Source organism: Hemiscyllium ocellatum, chromosome 12 (assembly GCF_020745735.1).
Source record: "Hemiscyllium ocellatum isolate sHemOce1 chromosome 12, sHemOce1.pat.X.cur, whole genome shotgun sequence".
NCBI lineage: Eukaryota > Metazoa > Chordata > Chondrichthyes > Orectolobiformes > Hemiscylliidae > Hemiscyllium > Hemiscyllium ocellatum.
Genome location: NC_083412.1, coordinates 93,789,692 through 93,810,642, shown reverse-complemented (window position 1 = coordinate 93,810,642; position 20,951 = coordinate 93,789,692). Strand labels below are relative to the sequence as shown.

The following is a 20,951-nucleotide window of genomic DNA, read 5'->3' as shown; positions in this document are numbered from 1 at the left end:
GCAGCCAATTTGCCCATAGTAAGGTCCCACAACAGCAGTAAGGAAGTGACCCCATAATCTGACTTATTGATGTTGTTTGGCACCAGGTCAGTGCCTGATCAAGCTTCTGTTCAAACTAAGAAACAAAAACAGTAATTACTGAGAAAACTCTGCAGGTCTGGCAGCATTTGTGGAGAGAAAGCAGAGTTAATATTTAGGGTTCAGTGACCCTTCTTCAATTCAGAAGAAGGCAGTTCCCAGCAATTTCTATTAATATTTTTGATTTCCAGCCTCTGCAGTTATTTGTTTTTTTTTCTGTTGACAATCATCTCACTATGGTCATTTGGTATTTTCAGGATGTGTTGCATTATAGAGTCCAGACCAGGCAGGCCTGTATCTTTAAGATAGTTGCATGAGATGTGATGCTTGGTATATAGGTACCTGACGCACCTTCAGTCACTGTCTCATTGTATGGAGTCATTGTGTCAGTCAGCTATGCATATGTATAATGTACAGTAATATGAGCAAACATAGAACCCAGTCTATGTATATAACCCTGTGGTATTATCACCTTGAAAATAGATTAGATTAGATTCCCTACAATGTGGAAACAGGCCCTTTGGCCCAACATGTCCACACTGATCCTCCAAAGAGTAACACTCAGTCCCATTTCCCTCTGACTAATGCACCTAACACTATGGGCAATTTAGCATGGCCAATTCACCAGACTTGCACATGTGGGAGGAAACCAGAGCACCCAGAGGAAACCCACACAGACACGGAGAACGTGCAAACTCCACACAGTCACCCAAGGCTGGAATCAAACCTGGGACCCTGGTGCTGTGAGGCAGCAGTGCTAATCACTGAGCCACCGTGCCGCCCACTTTTTTTTTCACATTGTAAAGTGTGTAAATCAAGTTTATTTGTTCTCAAAGAGTTGCATTATGAAATAAGATTGCTGCCAAAATTTTACAGGAATAATAAATTAAGATTAATGGCACTGAAAAAAAATCAATATTCTACATGAAAATTAACACTATTGCCACAAGGTCAGTTAGATCACAACTAGAAAGAAAACCATCCTAAATTACTGGATTATTACAGCATATGTGTTCACAAGCGTTAGCTAGCATTATGAGTAGCTTGAGTACCTGGCTCAAGAAGAATTTCTCACTAATATGAATATAAAGTGGCATTGAGACAGCTGGTCAGCAGTAGTACGTGGAACCCAAAGCCTGAATAGATGGCACCACAGCAGGTAGTTGTGAAAAGGCTTTTTCCTAATGGTCAGCCATCAAACTGTTGGAGTTCAGAGCTGAAATTGCAACAACAACTAAAATACAATAACAAAGTCTAAAGACTATGTACTCCTTCTGTGACAAAGTCAATCTGTCAAATATTCTAAGAAATGCGGCTTGTCTCGCTCACCAAAACAGTAGCCAAGATTTTGTGACTTACGAAAGCTATATTCCACATGAGGAACTAAAATGTGTAGGAAACTCAGAGTTTCCCAAAGTGCAATACAAAGCTACACAGCAGCATGTGAAGAAGGACCAATCAAGGACCTTCGCCAAAGAAATTTCCAAAGTTTCATCTGTTCCACACACACAGGTCAACAAAATCCAAACAATAACTATAAATTATAGTCCCCAGTCAGGTAATGCTTGTTAAACTTAACACCCCACATGAAAATCATCAGAAAAGTTAAACTTTTGCCTCCATCCAAGCAATGCATCCTTGAGGAATGGACAATTTGTGCTTTATGTCAAATTTACACTGGTACACGTGCAAATTTCATCCCCTCTGGCATCTAACACAAGATACACTCAGGAAACTGGCACAGTGAGGTGCAGTCCACTCTCTATGAGCTACCTTCTTATAATGGGTCCAGTATTGGCATTATTCATTTTGAATGCTGTTACGGACTTTTGCACAGACACCTGAAATCTTTCACACTGTTAAAACAGGTGCGTATCTGATGATTAGTCAGCCAGTGTGCATAGACTGATACATTATGATTGCTGAGGTGATAAATCCATACAGTGAAGCAGTGTCCTCAAGGTATTATAGCTGGACTGAATTAGGAAATTCCAAAAAATTCCAGACTGGTGTCCACCTGGACTCCCATGTAGGCCAGACCAGATTTCCTTCCCTGAAGGGCATTAGTGAGCCAAATGGGTTTTTCTGATAATCAGCATTGATTTCAGGGTCATCAGTAGATTTGCAATTCTAGATTTTTTAATGAATTTTTAAAGTGGAGGACATTTAGTAAATTTAGAAACCAATGTACTAAATGTCCTCCACTAAACCAATGTGTTGTAAAAAAAAGAAAATCACAAAAGGAGCAGAGGGAAAGTTATATTTTCTTCTACGTAGTACATTATTATGATTTATATGTGTTGCTTGAAGAGGTATTAGAACAGATTCACTGGTAACGTTCAAAAGGGGATTTAGTAAATTGAATAAAACTATGAAATATTTGCAGTGCTATGGGGATAGAGCAAGGTGTGAGAGACTAAGTGGATAGCTCTTTCAAATAGCCAAACGGCATCCAATTTTGTATGATTCTGTGATAATATCTGTGTCATGCATTCTGTGTGCTAATTATACCTTTAAACAATGGAGAGGTATTGTCGAAGGTTACAGTAAAATTGAAGTGACTGCTCTTACTCTCAGTCCACACACACAGCTCTCATGATTGAAATCCATTGAGGGTATAATCGCTGGAGATCAGTTGCTCTTTGCAAACTGCACAGCCACAGCAGCAACCTTGTGTTCACACACAAGCTGTGTATAAATTGGCCCTTTTAAATTACTCTGTAGCCAAGCCAAAAATTATTGAAAGCGGCCCTGCAATTAACGAAATTGCCAGAAAAAAAAATAGAGCGAGAATGATGCTTGATATTTAGAACTCTTGAATATTACATGCTTCTCGCCCGTTGTGGTGTTAATTTTTCATCCATACTGCTAGTGCTGTGTGCAGGAGACTTTTTTGTTTAATATTATTGTTTTATTTCAATAACCGACATTGGAATGCTTCCATCAGAATTGGGGCCTTGGGGAAATAATGGCGGAAATGCCCCAGTGCCACTTTCTGTTTGATGCACTGTGTAAATAGATTATAAGCAATGTTTTCTGTGGGCCATGGCTGGTTACAGCAACAGCACTGGACACATTGGGACTGCATGATCAGGTTTGTTTTAACGTGGCTTACACTATTGCAAGAATGTTGAATATTTATTGAAGGGAGGTGGCAGCATTTCAGTAAATCTTTCCCGGCAGATTTATTTATTTATTTGATCTATTTTTCATGTTGCCCACCTGTTGATGAAGGCATTAATAGACCAGATGGCACTATGTGTCAGCCTTGGCTCAGTGGGTAGCATTCTGAGTTAGCTGGCTGTGATTTCAAGCCCATAATTTTGAGTGCATAATCTCAACTGACTCTGACATGGTAATATTGAGGGGTGCTATCAACCTGATGAGATGCTCAACTAAGGTTGTGTCTGGCCTCTTGGGTAATTGTAAAGAAAATCCCATTCGATTATTAACTAGAAGAGGAGGGACGTTCTCCTCTGTATCCTGGCCAATATTTATCCTTCAACCAGTATCATGAAAGCAATTTGATTAATCATTTATTTCGTTGCTGTTTATTAGATCTCTCTGTGTGCAGGTTGGCTGTTATATTTTCCTACATTACAACAGAGACTATACGACACAGACGCACTTGAATCTATACTTGTTAAAATCCAAGCTTGTTCTTTCTTGTGTAGCTTTTCCTGGAATCAAACAACACAGAAGGAGACCATTTGGCCCATCTAATTACTCTATTTCCATTGAGTTACGTGTTAAAACTGTCGCGGGATTATAGCAGACCAGGGCTTTGAGCATAACCCATTAACAAGGATAAGAGGGTTGCTACAACAAGATCAGATCCAGTTTTAATCTGATGGTAGGAATCTTGGTGATTAAGTAGGGGCTGGTTTAGAATCTAAAGGCAGTTGAGGAAATATCACTGATGGAAAAGGTGTCATGACATGATGAGTAAAAAGCAAAGTGTAATTGTACTTCAGAGTTAGCAATTGATAAAGAAAATAGAGTGAGAATTTTTGATTTATTAGTGTCACGTATACAGAGGTACAGTGAAAAGTTTTGTCTTATTAGATTCCCTACAGTATGAAAAAACAGGCTGCTCGGTCCAACAAGTCCCCACCGATCCTCCGAAGAGTAACACACCCAGACACATTCCCCAACCCTATATTTATCCCTGACTAACACATCTAACACTGTGAGCAATTTAGCATGGCCAGTTCACCTGACCTGCTTGTCTTTTAGATTGTGCGAGGAAACCGGAGCACCCGGAGGAAACCCATGCAGACATGGGGAGAATGTGCAAACTCTATACAGACAATCACCCAAGGCAGGAGTTGAACCCAGGTCCCTGGTGCTGTGAGGCAGCAGTGCTAACCACTGAGCCACCATGCCGCCTGAGCTTATGTGCTTAACAGGCAGGTTATGCTATACAAGTGCATCAGGGTAACAGAATAGAGTGCAATGTTACAGGTGCAGAGAGATCAACATTAACATTAAAGAGGTCCATTCAAACTTTTTGGTACCGGCGGGGAAGAAGCTGTTTTTGAATCTGTCTGTACATGTCTACAAACCTTTATAGCTTCTGCCCAACAGAAGAGGATGGAAGAAAGTATAACTGGGGTGGGAAGGGTCGTTGATTACGTTGGTTGCTTTTCTGATGGAGCAGGAAGTACAGATGAGATCATTCGATGAAAGGCTGCTTTGTAAAATGGGCTGGCCTATATTCACAACTCTCTGTAGTTTCTTTCATTCTTGGGAAGAGGATTAGGGAGAGAATTCTAGAGTTAGGTTTAATTGTCTGAAGGCACAATTAGGACTTTAGCTGGAAAGTGTGAGTACATAAGTGTTGACTGAGGTCAGCTCTGAATCATGGTTATTATGGAAATGATACTCTTAAGGAGAGTTGGAAATTGGGTGGGAGAAAGAAACTGTAGGGAACTGAAAATTCAGAGCATGAATCAGCAAATGACTGCTGAAACCCAAAGTGCAAACCCAAATCCATTCTGTGTTCTGATGCAGGTACAGGGTATCATCAGGAGGACAATGGGTTGCTGTCCTTTATTCCAAGAGGCACTGAACGTAAAAGTAAGGACATTCTGCTCATGTTGTCCAGGGTATTGATGAGACTACATCTTGAATATTGCTTGCAGTTTTGATCTCCTTAATTAAGAAAGGATGCAAATGCATTGGAGGTGGCCCAGAACTCCAAACAACTAGGAGCAGGAGGAGGCCATTCAGCCCCTCGAGCCTGCTGCTCCATTGAATGCGATCATGGCTGATCTCATTTTGGCCTCAACTCCACTTTCCTGCCTCGTCTCTGTAATCCTTCAACTCATTACTAATTAAGAATCTGCCTTTTTTTCTCCTCAAATTTCCTCCCTGTCCCAGCATCAACCACGCTGTGGGGTTGTGAATTCCACAGGTTCATGATCCTATGAAGAAATAATTTCCCCGATCTCTGTTTGAATCCCTCATCCCTTTTCCTAAAACTATGATCTCTCATTCCAGATTGTCTGACAAGGGGAAAGATCTTCTCTGCATGCACTCCCCTAGGATCCTCGATACCTCAATTTGATCTCCTCTTATTCTTCGAAGTTCCTATGAGTATCGGACTAACTGCTCAATTTCTCTTCGAAGACAAACTCCTCATCTCTGGAATCAATCTAGTGAACCTCCTCTGAACTGCCTCCAAAACAAATACATCCCTCTGCAAGAAAGAGCACCAAAACCTTCAAAATGGTGGATTCCAGTGTTTTGCCATATTAGATTTTAAGCTGGCCAGCTCATAGTTTTCCAAAATCAAGGAAACACATTCAAAATTTTCTACTTTGTGACCTTTCCAGAAGGTAGGGAATGGGAAAATTAAAACCAGACGCAGCTGTAGTTTTTAATAGAGTCCCTACAGTGTGGAAGCAGGCCATTTGGATCATCAATTCTACACCAACCACCTCCGAAAAGCACCCCATCCCCTCTCCTATTCCAACACTTCCCATGGCTAATCCACCTCGCCTACACATCTCTGAACACTTTGGTCAATTTAACATGGCCAGTCCACCTAACCTGCACATCTTTGGATTATGGGAGGAAACCACTGCACCCTGAGGAAACCCATGCAGACATGGAGAGAATGTGCAAACTTCACACAGACAGTCACCCGAGGGTGGAATTGAACCATGGTCCCTGGCGCTGTGAGGCAGCAGTGCTCACCACTGAGCTGGGATGGAACCCATCCCAGATTTTTAATTCCAATAATTTTATCAGCACCTATTCCCTGATGATCACGATCTCTCCTTTTCAAATTCTGATTTACGATGATTTCAGTGATTTTAAAAACATTTTTTGAATTTCCTCTGACTGCCTGTGATACAATTACATCCCTCCTCAAGTAAGTGTCTAAAACTGAATACTGTGCTCCAGGTATGGTCTCACTACTGCCTTGTACAGTTGCAGCAACATTTCCTTACTTTGATGCTCTATTCCTTTAGTAATAGAGGAGGTTTACTAGTTTGAATCCTGGGTGAGTGGGATAGGATGGACTTGTTTCCACTGGGTTTTAGAGAAGCGAATTGAGTTATATAAGATTCTGAATGGTCCAGATATGAAAAGGATGTTTCCCCTTGTGCATCAGTCGAGAAGGAGGGGGCACTGTTTGAAATTAGGAGTCGACCTTTTAGGAGAGAGGTGAGGTGAAATTTATTCTTTCAGAGGGCTGTGAGACTTTGGAGCTCAGAAGATAGTGGAGGTGGGATCATTGGATATTTTAAATGTTGGTAGACAGATTTGTGACAGGGAAGGAAAGGTGCTTGGAGATAGATGAGAATGTAGAATTTGAGACACAAATGGATCAGCCATGAGCTTTTTGAGTGGTGGAGTAGGCTGAAGCATCCTAATAGTTATCATCTGCTTCAGTATTTTATGTTCGTTTTATGTTTCCACGTTATATAAAAATTCCACTGCTGTGATTTGCATTTGTTACAGAAATGGCACCATGAATACCGAACATTTCGAGAAATTACCATTTGTATTATGATTGGCCTGGAGCTATTCCAAAAGAAAAGGTAAGGCAGTGATGAAGAGAAGCACAGTGAGTGTACCCTGATTTTAATATGAAGCTTTGAACCGTCTTCTCTCTGCTCTGTTCTGTTTAATTCATCAGCTGAGAAACCCAAGCTAATTTCAGCTGATCACTCAGAATTTCTACCATCTGTATTCTTTTTCAAGTGCATGAAATGGCGTTGTCCTTACTGTTGTACAGAGTCTGCTCATTCCTCTAGGTGGCACACATGCCTTTGGCATCAATCTCTCTCTCTCTCTCTCTCCTTCCCCCCGTCTCTCTGTGTCTCTCTCTTTCTCTCTGTGTCTCTGTCTCTCTCTCTCTCTCTCTCTCTCTCTCTTTGTCTCTCTCTGTCTGTCTCTCTTTGCTTTGGTGACTGCTCCCCTCTACTTGAGTCAAGGCAGTGGCCGGGCCAGAAAATTATTTCATCTCTATGACAGCAGCAGTTGACAGCCACTGCATATACCCTGTAGCCCAATAGATGAGAAAGAATATTCGTCCTGCTTCCCCCAGTTTCTCAGTTGTTAAGGGACTGCATACCTGATAGATACAGAAAGAAAAGAGATCTTGCACTTATATAACTTCCCTCGCAGCCAGCAAGCTGAATGGTAGTTACTGTTATATCATGGAATGTGTGGCAGCCAAGTTGTGCTGTGTAACATCTGACAAAAGCAATGTGATATTAGCCAGATAATCTAGCGATGTTGATTGGGTGAGATTGGCCAGCACATGAAGGAGAATACCTTTGATGTTCTTCAACTGTATCATATTTGGTCGCAGTTTCACATCTGAGTTAGAAAGGTTGTGGATTAACATCTGAACATGTACACAGGGAGCAACAGTAGGCTATTTAGCTCTTCTAAATGTTCCTTCATTCAATAGGATCATGATCGATCAGATTGTAATCTCAAATCTGCACTGATCACCCTTCACACCCCGCTTAACAAGAATCTAACTTATAAATATTGAAGGATTTTTCAAGAACAGAGTTCCAAAGACTCCCAGTCCTGTGAAAGGAACAATTTTGTCTTATGTTTGTTTTAAATGGGCGACCCTTGAATTTTGAACAGTGACCACCTGGGTCTAAAGTCTCTCATAAAAGGCAGCATTTTCTCCAAGCCTGCCCATTCAAGATCTCTCAGGATCTTTTATGTTTCAGTCAAGTCACCTCTTCCTCTTCCAAACTCTAGCAAATACAAGCCCAGGCTTCCTAACCTTACATCATAAAGCAATCAGTTCATTCCATGTGAACTTTCTTACAATGGATTTGCATCCATTCCCTCAGTAAGGTGATCAATACTGTACAGAGTATTGAAACTGTGGTCTCGCAGTGCCTTGTCTAACTGAAACAAAACTTTGCTATTTTTGTATTTAGTTTCCCTACAATAACTAATAATATTGCATTAGCGTTCCTAACTACTTGCTGTGCCTGTATACTCTACTCACCTTTTGTGATCCATGCACTAAGAGAGCCAGAACTGCCTCCGAGCTCTGCAATCTCTCACCATTTAGTTCATGTCCTTCCTTAATCCTCCATACTAAAATGAACGAGTTAGATTAGATTAGATTAGATTCCCCACAGTGTGGAAACAGGAGGTCCAACTAGTCCACACCGATCGTCCGAAGAATAACCCACCCAGACCCATTTCCCTCTGAATAATGCACTGAACACTACGGGCAATTTAGCATGGCCAATTCACTTGACCTGCACATCTTTGGATTGTGGGAGGAAACCGAAGCACCCAGAGGAAACCCACGCAGACACGTGGAGAATATGCAAACTCCACACAGACAGTCACCCAAGGCTGGAATCGAACCTTGCAAATGCATATTTAATTCATTTTCCATCTCCTTATTCTTCGTGATTTTTATCGGACCAATACACAATTTAACGCTTTTATTATATATTTGCACAACCTCTTGCTATCTATTTTTAATATTTTCTCTGGCTGTATTTTCTCGTACTGTATTATTTTAACTTATTTGGTTATACTTTGCACTCTTTATGTTCTCTCCAATCTTCTGACCTGTCATGTGTCTTTGCACAATTACTGGACAATTATAATCACCACCTACTGATCCATGTTGCAAATGATGATTGGTAAAATGTGTAGGTTTGGGCGGTTGTCAAATAAACGGCTTGAATTTCTTTAATGGACTCGCCAGTGAAGCATCTGACATGGGTGAGGAGCCAGAATGCCTTGTGTACCTGTGGAGTCATCTACCCTGCATGGTGCTCAGAGTTTCAAGAGTAGAAGGGAACTATCAGGAGAGGGGAAAACAAAGCCTGAAGTTTATCAAAACATAAATGATTGTTTATCATCTTTCAGATGACACTTCAAAAATAATTTTGTTCTTTCAGGCAAATGGAACTACATTTCCATGAAGCCTCCACTTTTTTTATTTTCCAATGGATCTGTATTTCAGGGGAATTCTGCCAAAGCTAGCTGTCCATGTGGTGATTTTATTTTGATGAATTTTGTCTGAATGACATTGTGGAGTTTTGTTCTGAGATGATGTTCTCATCTTAGCCCCTTTCTGTTTAGGCAGACACCCCAATTAGCAGAAGGCTTTAACACAGGCTGAATCTCAATCTTCACTGAGGTGTGGGTATCAGGTTATGAAGGTGATGGTGCTGGAAAATATTCTCCACAGTAAAATTGATTTGATTTGCATTTGAATTTCACCTATCATATAATAAAGCATAATCAAAGCACTTTTTGGCGAATAAGGAAATTTTGGAGTGGGAGGTCAAGAGGTAGGTTTTAAGGAAGGCTAAAGTCATCCTTTTTGGTTCCTTCTCCAAGCTCCAATACCAAGCTACTGACCTCTTCCTGGCAACAGGTTGAGATTAAGCCAATATGTTCTCAAACTAAACCGCACGACCAGCTAGCCGCCCAGGAAGAAAAGACGAGAGACAGAAAATAAATCCAGTAAATGAGACACCCTGATCTCAATTGAACTGTATACCTCAAAGTGGATAGGGACTCTCTGGGGGGCTCAGTTGCATGGAAAATTATGAGAACAGTTGGCAGAGTGGATAAGGGGACAATTTTGAAAAGGGAATAATCAACGCAGGACTGAGGGTGTTGTACTTAAATGCAAACAGCATATGAATTAAGATAAATGAGCCTGTTGTGCAGAATTCAATTTGCAGGTGCGATCTTGAGGGTATCAAAGAGATGTGGCTGCAAGGGGATCAGGGCTGGGAACTTATTATCCAAGGATACATGTCCTATTGAAAGGACAGGCAGTTGCACAGAGGTGTTAGGGTTGCCTTGTTGGTAAAGAATGAAATTAAATCAGTAACAAGACATGATATGGAAGCAGAAGACATAGAATCTGTGTTGAGGAGCCACAAAGGAAAAAAGAAGCTGGTGGGAGATGTGTACATGCCTCCTAGCATTAGTCAAGATGTGGGGAGAAAATAAATCTGGAGATAGAAAAGGCATGTAGGTAAGGCACTGTTACAGTAATCGTACGGGATTTCATATGTAGGTAGACTAGGAAAATCAGGTTGGCAGTATTTCTGAAGAAAAGGGGTTTGTGGAATGTCTATAAAATGGACTTTTTGGAGTAGTTTGTAATAGAACCCAGTAGGAAACAGGCAATTCTGGATTTGGAGGTGAGTAATGAGGCAGGCGTGAATATGCTGCTGCAGGTGAAGGAATCTCTAGAGGGCAATGATTATAATATGAAGTAATTCATCTGCAATTTGAGAGGGGCAAGCTAGAGCCGGCTGTAACCTTTATTACAGTTGAGTAAAGGTAATAATAAAGATGTGAGAGAGGAGCTGGCTAGAGTTGATTGCAAGGGGACCCTAGCAGGGAAGAAGGTGGAACAGCAATGGCAGGGTATTTGTAGAGGTAATTCAGGATGCATAGCAAACATTCATCCAAAGGATGAGGCAGCCTGGCTGACGAGGGAAGTTAGGGTCAGCAGAAGAAGCAAGGGAGAAAGCTACAACGTGGTGAAGATTCGCAGGAGGCCAGAGGATTGGGAAGCCTTTAAACACTAATTAAGGATAACTTTTTTTAAAAAAATGCCTCCAGTCCATGCGCAAGCATGACCCTGACCTTTCTATAGCGAGTCATTTTAACACAGTATCCTGCTCGCATGCCCACATGTCTGTCCCTCGGCATGCTGCAGTGCTCCAGTGAATCCCAGTGCAAACTGGTGGAACAGCATCTCATCTTCAGAATAGGCAATTTATAACCTTCTGGACTTAATATTGAGTTCAACACCTCCAGATTGGGAACCCACTGTCATTTCTTCCCTTTCTTTAGCTTGCCTTGTTACATTTTCTGTCACCCATGTCTGTCCTCTCTCCTCTCCCTCCACCCAGTGGGACTGTATGTGCTTTCTAGGGAGGGGCGTGACTACCTGGTCAGGTCCACGCCCCCACCCACCCTCCCAACAACCCACCCTCCCATCCTTGCACCTTCCCCTGCCACCGCAGGAATTGCAAAACCTGTGCCCACACCTCCTTCCTCACCTCCATCCAAGGCCCTAAAGGAGCCTTCCACATCCATCAAAGGTTTAGCTGCACACCCACCAATATCATTTATTGTATCCGTTGCTCCCGATGCGGGAGAATGGATGCCTCCTAGCAGAGCGCTTTAGGGAACATCTCCGGGACACCCGCACCAATCAACTACACTGCCCTATGGCCCAACATTTCAACTCCACCTCCCACTCAGCCAAGGACATTGAGGTCCTGGGCCTCCTTCACTGCCATTCCCTCACCATCTAACGCCTGGAGGAAGAACGCCTCATCTTCCACCTCAGAACACTCCAACCCCAGGGCATCAATGTGGGCTTCACCAGTTTCCTCCTTTCCCCTTCCCTCACTCACCCCAGTTCCAACCTTCCAGCTCAGCACCATCCCCATGACCTGTCCTACCAGCCTATCTTATTTTCCACCTATCTACCCCACCCTCCTCCCTGACCTATCACCTTCATCCCCACCCCTACTCACCTATTGTACTCTATGCTACTTTCTCCCCACCCCCACCCTCCTCTCATTTATCTCTCCACCCTTCAGGCAGTCTGCCTGTGTTCCTGATGAAGGGCTTTTGCCCAAAACGTCGATTTTCCTGCTTCTCGGATGCTGCCTGAACTGCTATGCTTTTCCAGCACCACTCTACTCCAGAACCCCTTTCTAGGCAAAAGTAAGGATTGCAGATTAGAAAACTCCTCAGATGCTGCCTGATGTGCTGTGCTTTTCCAGCACCACTCTGATCTAAACTCTGGTTTCCAGCATCTGCAATCCTTACTTTTGCCTAGAAAGGGGTTCTGGAGTAGAGTGGTGCTGGAAAAGCACAGCACATCAGGCAGCATCTGAGGAGTTTTCTAATCTAGCAGTTGGATACCCCATTGTTCTGCCATTCTCATATTCCGATCACTTAGAGTCATAGAGATGTACAACTTGGAAACAGACCCTTCGGTCCAACCTGTCCATGCCGACCAGATATCCCAACCCAATCTAGTCCCACCTGCCAGCACCCGGCCCATATCCCTCCAAACCTTTCCTATTCATATACCCTTCCAAATGCATCTTAAATGTTGCAATTGTACCAGCCTCCACCACTTCCTCTGTCAGCTCATTCCATACACGTACCACCCTCTGTGTGAAAAAGTTGCTCCGTAGGATTTAATCTGAACCGTCAACATCCCATCTGCCCCAGCACTCTACAATCCACACCTCTCATGGCATAAATGCTGTCTCCTGCAGACTTCACTTTAGCTCTGATGAAGAATCATTTAAACTCGAAATGTTAGCTTGTTCTCTCTCCGTGAATGCTTCCTGACCCGCTGTGATCTCCAGCAATTTTTGTTTTCAATATAGATTCCAGCATCTATAGTAATTTGCTCCTAATTTAAAAAAAGATAGTAGGGAGAAGATAAAACATGAAAGTAAGTTTGCTAGTAATATAAAAGAAGATTGAAAAAGGTAAGAAATAGGCAAGAATGGACATTGGATGCAGAAAAATGAGACTGGAGAAGTAATAATGGAGAACAAAGGAATGGTTGAGGAGCTGAGTAGGGACTTTACGTCAGTTTTCACAGTGGAAGACACCAGCGGAATACCAGAACTTCAAGAGAGTGAGGGGTCAGAGATGAGACGAGTGGCCATCACTAAGCAGAAGGTGCTGGGGAAGCTAAATGGTCTGTAGGTGGATAAATCATCCAGACCAAATGTACTACACTCCAGAATTCTGAAGGAGATAGCTGAGGAGATTGTAGAGACATTGGTGATGATCTTTCGGGAATCACTGGAGTCAGGGTGGGTTCCTGATGACTGGAAAATGGCTAATACAATAGCCCTGTTTCAGAAGGGAGGAAGGCAAAAGACAAGAAGCTGGAGCCTGGTGCTTGAGTTTGGTAGTTGGTAAGATTTTAGAGTGCATTATTAAAGATGAGATTGTGGAATAATTGAAAGTGCAAGGTGACATAGGGCTGAGTCAGCACGGTTTCATCAAGGGGAAGATCATACCAGACAAATCTGTTAGGATTCTTTGAGGAGGTAATGTGCAAGTTAGACAAAAGCAAGTCAGTGGGCGTGATCTGTTTGGATTTTCAGGAGGCCTTTGACAAAATGCTGCAAAGGAGGCTCCTAAATAAGATGAGAGCCCATAGTGTTTGGGGGCAAGTTACTGGCATGGATAGAGGATTGGCTGGCTGGCAGAAGGCAGAAAGTGGGGATAAAGGAGTCTATTTCAGGATGACAGCCAGTGTCTGCTAGAGTTCTGCAGGGTTCATGTTAGGAACCACAACTATTCACGTTATATATGAGAATAAAACAGAATAGCCTTTATTAACAATCTGAACAAAAGAACTGATGGAATTATTTCTAAGTTTGCAGATGACAAAAATAGGTGGAGGCACAGGTAGTATTGAGGAAGTGGGAGGCTGTAGAAGGACTTGGACAAGCTCAGAGAGTGGGCAAAGAAGTGGCGGATGGAATGTAATACAGGAAAATGTGAGGTTGTCCACTTCAGGAGGAAGAATAGAGACTTAGACTGTTTTCTAAATGGGGAAAGGCTTTGGAAATCTGAAGCACAAAGGGACTTGGGAGACTTAGTTAAAGATTCTTTTAAGGTTGACATGCAGGTTCATTGGCAGTTAGGAAGGTACATGCAATGTTAGTAGCAATTTCGAGAGGGCTCGAAACACACACTGCTGAGGCAGGAGAAGGCTCTGGTCACACTGCATGTAGAATATTGTGAGCAGTTTGGGCCCATGCCAAAAGAAGGGTGTGTGGCATTGGAGGGCTCCAGAGGAGGTTTACACGGATGATCCTGTGGAGGAAAGGCTGTCATATGAGGAGCAGCTAATGACTCTGGATCTGTACTCAGTGGAATCTAGAACATTTGGGGGAATCTGATTTGAAACTTCCAGAATACTGAGAGGCCTAGATAGAGTGGACATGGAGAAGGCGTTTCCATTTGTAGGAAAGATCAGGACTCAAAGTCACAGCCTCAGCGTGATGTAATGCCATTTTAAAACTGAGATAAAGAGGAGTTTCTTCAGCCAGAGGGTGGTTAATCTTTGGAAATCATTGCGGCGGAGGGTTGTGGAGGCCAAGTCATTAAGTGTCTTTAAGACAGAGATAGAGTTTTGATTAGTAAGGGGATCAAGGGTTACAGGGAGAAGGTAGGGAATTGGGGTTGAGAAAATATCAGCCATGATCGAATGGGGAGCAGACTTGATGGGCCAAATGACCGAATTGTCTGATGACCTCCTATATCTGATGGTCTTATGGAGTTCCAGTACAATGATTGCATTCATTTCCAGGGATACTTATTTTCTTGATTTTTGTTTACACCTTGCAATCATGTCATCGCTAAGACTGCTGTTTCCACCATTGCATCATCATCTGACTTCACTCCTGTCACAGGTTATCTGCTACTGAACCTTCACTTGTGTCTTTGATGCCTATGTGAACCATTTGAAAGCAGTCCCTTCACTGGTTTTCACCTGCTATAGACTTCTCCCAGGTTTCCCCACCACAGAATCTAAGTGTGGTTCAGTTGCTTTTTCAGCAATGCAGTTCATTTCTGCAGAGATTGGCCCCAGCTGCACAGGGCTATTTAACTACTCCAGGACTTCTTTGAACACTGCAGCTGAACCCATTTCATGTAGTTCAGTGGTCTTTCCTACAGTACAGCTAAAAATTAATATATAAAGGCGACCCTGTTTCTTGTTCACATACTCACCTACTGTTGGTCTCTGTTTGAGTCTTTGAACTCCACTTCAGGGCTTATTGAAAATCTTGCAATATGTAACCCTGCAGAATTGACTGTTGTCGTCTAACAACTTGTGGATCTGAATGTGCTCTGAATGTCACCTTTCACAGAAAATGCTGACTTGCTCAATACGAAAGAAATATAACTGGAGGATTTCTTGACAAGCCCTACAATCCTCTGCGATACCCGAACTGCTTTTACTTTGACTTCTAGAGCACCCCAATATCAGTTACTCAACTGTGGGGACTATGCCTTGAGTCATTTTGGCTGAAGCTATGGAATTTCCTCCCTATACTTCTCCTCCCTGCCTTGCTTGCCTCCATGTAGATGCTCCTTAAATCCTGCAGGATCAAGCCTTTGACCCTGCATCTCTTCATTCAGCTTGGTGTCAAATTTTGTTTAACGATACTTCTATGAGGTGCCTTATATTACTGTTAAGGGAGCTGTATAAATATAAGCTCTTGCTGTTAAGTCATAGAGTCCTACAGACAACCCTTTGGCCCCTATTGGTCTATGCCAACCAAAATCTCCATCCATGCTAACCCCATTTCCCTGCACTCGGCCCATATCCTTCTAATCCTTTTTTATCAATGTATTTGTCCCATTGCCTTTTAAATGTTGTTCATTTACACACCTCAACCAATTCCGCTGGTAGCTCATTCCATACGTGTATTACCCTCTGTGTAAAAAAGTTGCCCCTCAGGTTCCCTTTTATTCTTTCCCCTCTAACCTTAAACTCGAATCCTCGATTCCCCAACCCTGGGAAAAAAGATTGAGTGCATTCACCCTCTCCATACTTCTCATGATCTTATACACTTTTATAAGATCCTCCCTCAGTCTCCTACACTATACAGAAAAAAGTCCTAGCTTGTCCAACTTCTCCCCATAGCACAGACTGTTGGGTCCTGGTAGCGTCTTTGTAAATTTCTTCTGCACTCTTTCCAATAATAAAATCCTTCCGATAGCTAGGTGACCAAAACTGAACACTGTACTCCAAGCGTGACCTCACCAGCCGTCCTGTATAACGGCAACATAACTTCTCAGCTTCTATACTAAATGCCCTGACTGATGAAGGCCTGTGCGCTAAATGCCTTCCTCAGTGCCCTGTCTACCACTTCCAGAGAATTGTGCATGTGAACCCCAAGGTCCCTCTGTTTCACTGAACCCCTTAAGGCCCTAACATTCAGCATGAAACCTCCTACATTGATTTGACTTTCCAAAATGCAAGAATTTAAACTTATCTATATTAAACTCCATTTGCCATTATTTGGCCCTTTTCCCCAGCTGATCAAGGTCCTGCTGTAATTTGTGGTAACCTTCCTCACTGACCATGATACTGCCTATTTTAGTGTCATCTGCAAACATACTTATCATGCCTTATACATTCTCATCCAAATCATTGATATCAATGACAAACAGCACCGACCCCTGGGGCTCTCTGCTAGTCACAGGCCTCCAGTCTGACAAGCATCTTTCCACTATTACCCACTGCTTTCTACCACCAAGCCAATTATGTATCCAGTTTGCCAGCTCATCCTGGATTCCATGTGATCAAACCTTCCAGAGTAGCCCACCATGTGAAACCTTATTAAACACCTTACTGAAATCCATATAGGCTACGTCTATTGCCCTGCCCTCGTCACCTCATCAAAGACCTCTAACAAATTTGTGAGGCATGATCTCCCACACACAAAGCCAGGCTGACTATTCCCAGTCAAACCTTGTCTTTCCAAATGCATCTATCTCTTATCTCTCAGAACCTTGTCAAATGATTTACTGGTCTATAGTTCCCATGCTTTTCTTTGCAGCTCGTCTTAAACAAGGGCACAACATTCGCTATCCTCTAGTCTTCTGGAACTTCATCCGTGGCTAACAATGATGCAAATAGGGCCCCCTGCAATTTCTTCTTGAGTTTCGTGAGGTGTTCTTGGATGTATCTGGTCAGGACCATGAGATTTAGTCACCTTCATACATTCTAATATATCCAACACCACTTTTACTATGATATAGACTGTCCTCAGGATTTGACAGCTAACTTCCCAAATCATCTTGTCTTTCTCCATGGGAAACATGGAGGAGAAATATTCATTGAGGACCTCACCCATCTCCTGTGGTTGTGCACATTCATGTCCACTTTGGTCCTGGAGGGGTTCTATTCTCTCTCTAGTTATTCTTTCTTCTTTAATATACATAAAGAACATCTTTGGGTTCACCCTAATCTTCTCAGCCAAGGCTATCTCAATTTCGCCCTCCTGGTTTACTTCTTCAGTAAACTCCTGTATCTCCTATATACTTCCAGGGATTCGCTTGATCCTAGATACCTGTACCTGAGCCATACCTTCATTTTTTTCTGGTCAAGGCCTCAATATTTTTTGTCATCCAGGGTTTCCTATTCCTGTCAACCTTGCCTTTCACCCTCACAGGAACATATGGACATTGAACTCTAGCTATCTCACTTTTAAAGGCCTCCCATTTACCAGAGGTCCCCTTGCCTGCAAACAAACTACTCCAATCAACCCCTGCAAGCTCCTGACTAATTCCATCAAAATTGGCAGTGCCCCAATTTAAAACTTGAACCTGTGGACCGGTTTTGTCCCTCTCCTTAACTATTTTAAAATTAATTGAACTATGGTCATTGATCCCATAGTGCTCCCCGACTGTCACCTCAGTCACCTGTGCTGTCCTATTTCCCAAGACAAGTAGAGGTTATCTTAGCAGAGAGAGGTAGCTGGAGAGGAAATTCTAGAGATTTGGACAAAGTAGTTGAAGAAATAGCTACTGGTAGTTTGACACAGAAAGTCCAGGTGTAGAAGAGACAAAATGTAGAGGAGCTCAGAGACCTTGGAGGGTTGTGGAACTGGAGGAGGTAACAGATGAGTTGACAGTGATCGGAGGTATTTAGAAATAAGGCTGAGAATGCACGGCTTAAAACATATTTGCATGGAGTACTTTTTATTTCATGGGGATAGTATCGTATTACGAATCAGTGAATTCTTTTTTCCCTTTCTGAAAAATTCATCGAAATGAACCCTGCCAAGTACAAACATTCTGAACCAGTGACATGCAAAAACAGACCAAATTTGGCTCATTCAGCCACCAGCTGCACTAGGAGTGAAACATTAGCAAGTGCGATGAATTCAGTTCAAGTTTTCATTCTCTTATTTAACCCCCTGTTCCCATTTGCTTACCTAGTTTTAAACTAAGCAGGCGTGTAACATGGCACCTTATCACACCTCATAAACATGGCAATATACTTTCTATGTAGTGGACTAAAGTGTCTGTTTCTGTGCTGCATGACTCTCATGAATTACCTGTCTCTGACTGGAACAGAGAAATTTGACATTTATCACAACACAGGAAAATGTCTTAAGGCATTTCAAAGGAGAGCTAGCAGATGCAAATGCATAGGAGAGGCCTTTTTAGGAACAGGTGGCTAAATGTTTGGTCAGTCAGGTGATTTTCATGGAAGATCCCAAAAGGAGACATAGCTGCACAGGGGTTTAAGGAAGAAATTTCAGAACTTAATGTCAAAAGAGCTGAAGTTAAAAATCACCCAACACCAGGTTATAGTCCAATAGGTTTATTTGGAAGTACCAGCTTTCAGGGCACTGTTCCTCCATCAGGTAGCTGTGAAGCAGGAGCATAAGACAGAATTTATAGCAAAAGATCTCAGTTTCATGCAACTGAAACAATATTATTGAACAAACCTAGATTGCTGTTAAGTCTTCCATCTTTTCGAATGAGTTGCAGGTTTTAGTTCGTTAATATGTAAATCCCAGAACTCCCTTACACTCACATTGTCAAGGTAACTTAAGGTTTTAGAAAAAAACGGTGACTCCTCAGCTCAGACAATGCATTAAAGATGTCTGTATCCCAATCTTGAGCCAGATTGGTCCCATGTCCAAAGTAGGGATTTATGAAATGTTGCATGGATTGGCTGCTTGCATTGACTGTCTGCAGAGTGTGTGCATTTTGAACAAAATAGAATGTGTCTGCAATTACAACTCTGCAAAAGCACATTCAACCCATAGCCTTATATGTGCGCGTGCATGTGAGGGAGAGAGAGAGAGAGGAAGTGTGTGTGTGGGAGGAGCAGGAGAGTCGCCGTTTTGAGCATGAGCTCTTCATCAGGAATGAGGGGTGGCCCAAGGAGGATGAGAGGTACCATCTTTCTGACGGGACAGACAGCTTAATGTCTTACCAGAAAGATGGTACCTCTGACAATATAGTGCCATGGTGTTGCACTGACGTGTCAAGCTAAATCACAAGAGCTCATGTTTCCAAATGGTAAAATTATACAGTACAGAACAAAGTGAGGTTTGAAGTGTGAACTTAGTGAGTTATATTGTAAATGTTGGCATTAAGTCACGGCTCGATCAGTTCTCCATGGGGTGATCCCATACTGGAACAGAGCTTCAGGAACCTTTCTTTCCTATACATCTTTCAGGAGTGGAGTCAAGTAGCTATTGAACTCAGCATTTCTCTGATGAGCTCCATACACTTCATGCAGGTACTCTTCGGTACTTTGCTGTTCCAGCATGTTTGCCTCTATCTATCACTTTTGTAGCTGCCCTTTCTGTAATATCATTTGTTTACTGCTGTACTAAGTGCATATACCTACTGCAGGAATTCATTCAACACTGACTTTGTCCCACTCCAATTCGCATCAAACTTTGACACTAAACGCACCTTCTTGTCTCATGTTACTTCTCATTAATTCAGTTTCTCCCTGCTCAAATACTCCGTATTTGTCAATACCTCCTCTAGCCCTGTGTCACCTTGCCTCTCTTCTCACATTGAACTGGTTGCTCTCAGCCAATCATTGATTTCCTTGGCTTCCTTTTGTGCCTGTTACCAACACCACAGAGATGAAAGAGTTTGCTTCTTTCCTTGGTGCAGGGTACACTGCTGCGAGAAAGCATCTTCTGTTTTCTGGCTGTAAGGGTCCTATGTGAAGCAGATTTCAGATTGTCCGTACCAATTTGACCCTGATTTGAACCATTCTTGTTGAGGGAACTGGCAATCTTATTCATAGACACCAAAAGTTTGGAAAGATGGGAAAATGTTGCAGGAACGTCCTAAGTGTTGGGGCTAATGCACCTTATCAGGACACAGTGTCACCCAATGGGTAGTATGCAAGGAGTATGAAAGGTAAGGCAGATGAACTTGGAGCTTAGATTATTAAATGTAACAATGAAGTTGTAGCTGTTGCAGAGACTTGGTTAAGAGAGGGCAAGCTTAGTAACTTAAAGTTCCAGGATGTTTCAGGTGAGATAGAGAGGGATGTAAAAGAGGTGATGGAGTTGTGTTACTATAAGGGGGAATATCGCAGCTGACCTGAGGGAGGAGCCTTTAGTGGGCTCATCCAGCAAAGCCATATGGGTAGAGCTCAGGAATAGGAAGATTGCAATCACTTTGACAGGATTGTACAACAGGTTTCCCAATAGCCTGTGGGTGATAGCGGAACAGATATATGGACAGATTATGGAAAAATATAAAAACAGCAGGGTCGTTATGGTGGGTGATTTTAACTTCCTCTATGTTGTCTGGGACTTCCTTCACACAAGTATCTTGGG

At 42.5% G+C, this 20,951-nt stretch overlaps 1 protein-coding gene across 2 annotated transcripts in view; it reads left to right on the top strand.

Annotated features, from left to right (window-relative positions):
* Window positions 1-20,951, top strand: part of usp25 (ubiquitin specific peptidase 25) — a 201,810-nt gene that overhangs the window by 156,168 nt on the left and 24,691 nt on the right. For both annotated transcript variants that reach the window (XM_060833849.1, XM_060833848.1), the window contains one exon: window positions 7,051-7,130. In XM_060833849.1, coding sequence (XP_060689832.1) covers window positions 7,051-7,130 — 80 coding nt within the window. The remainder of the gene's footprint in view (window positions 1-7,050; window positions 7,131-20,951) is intronic.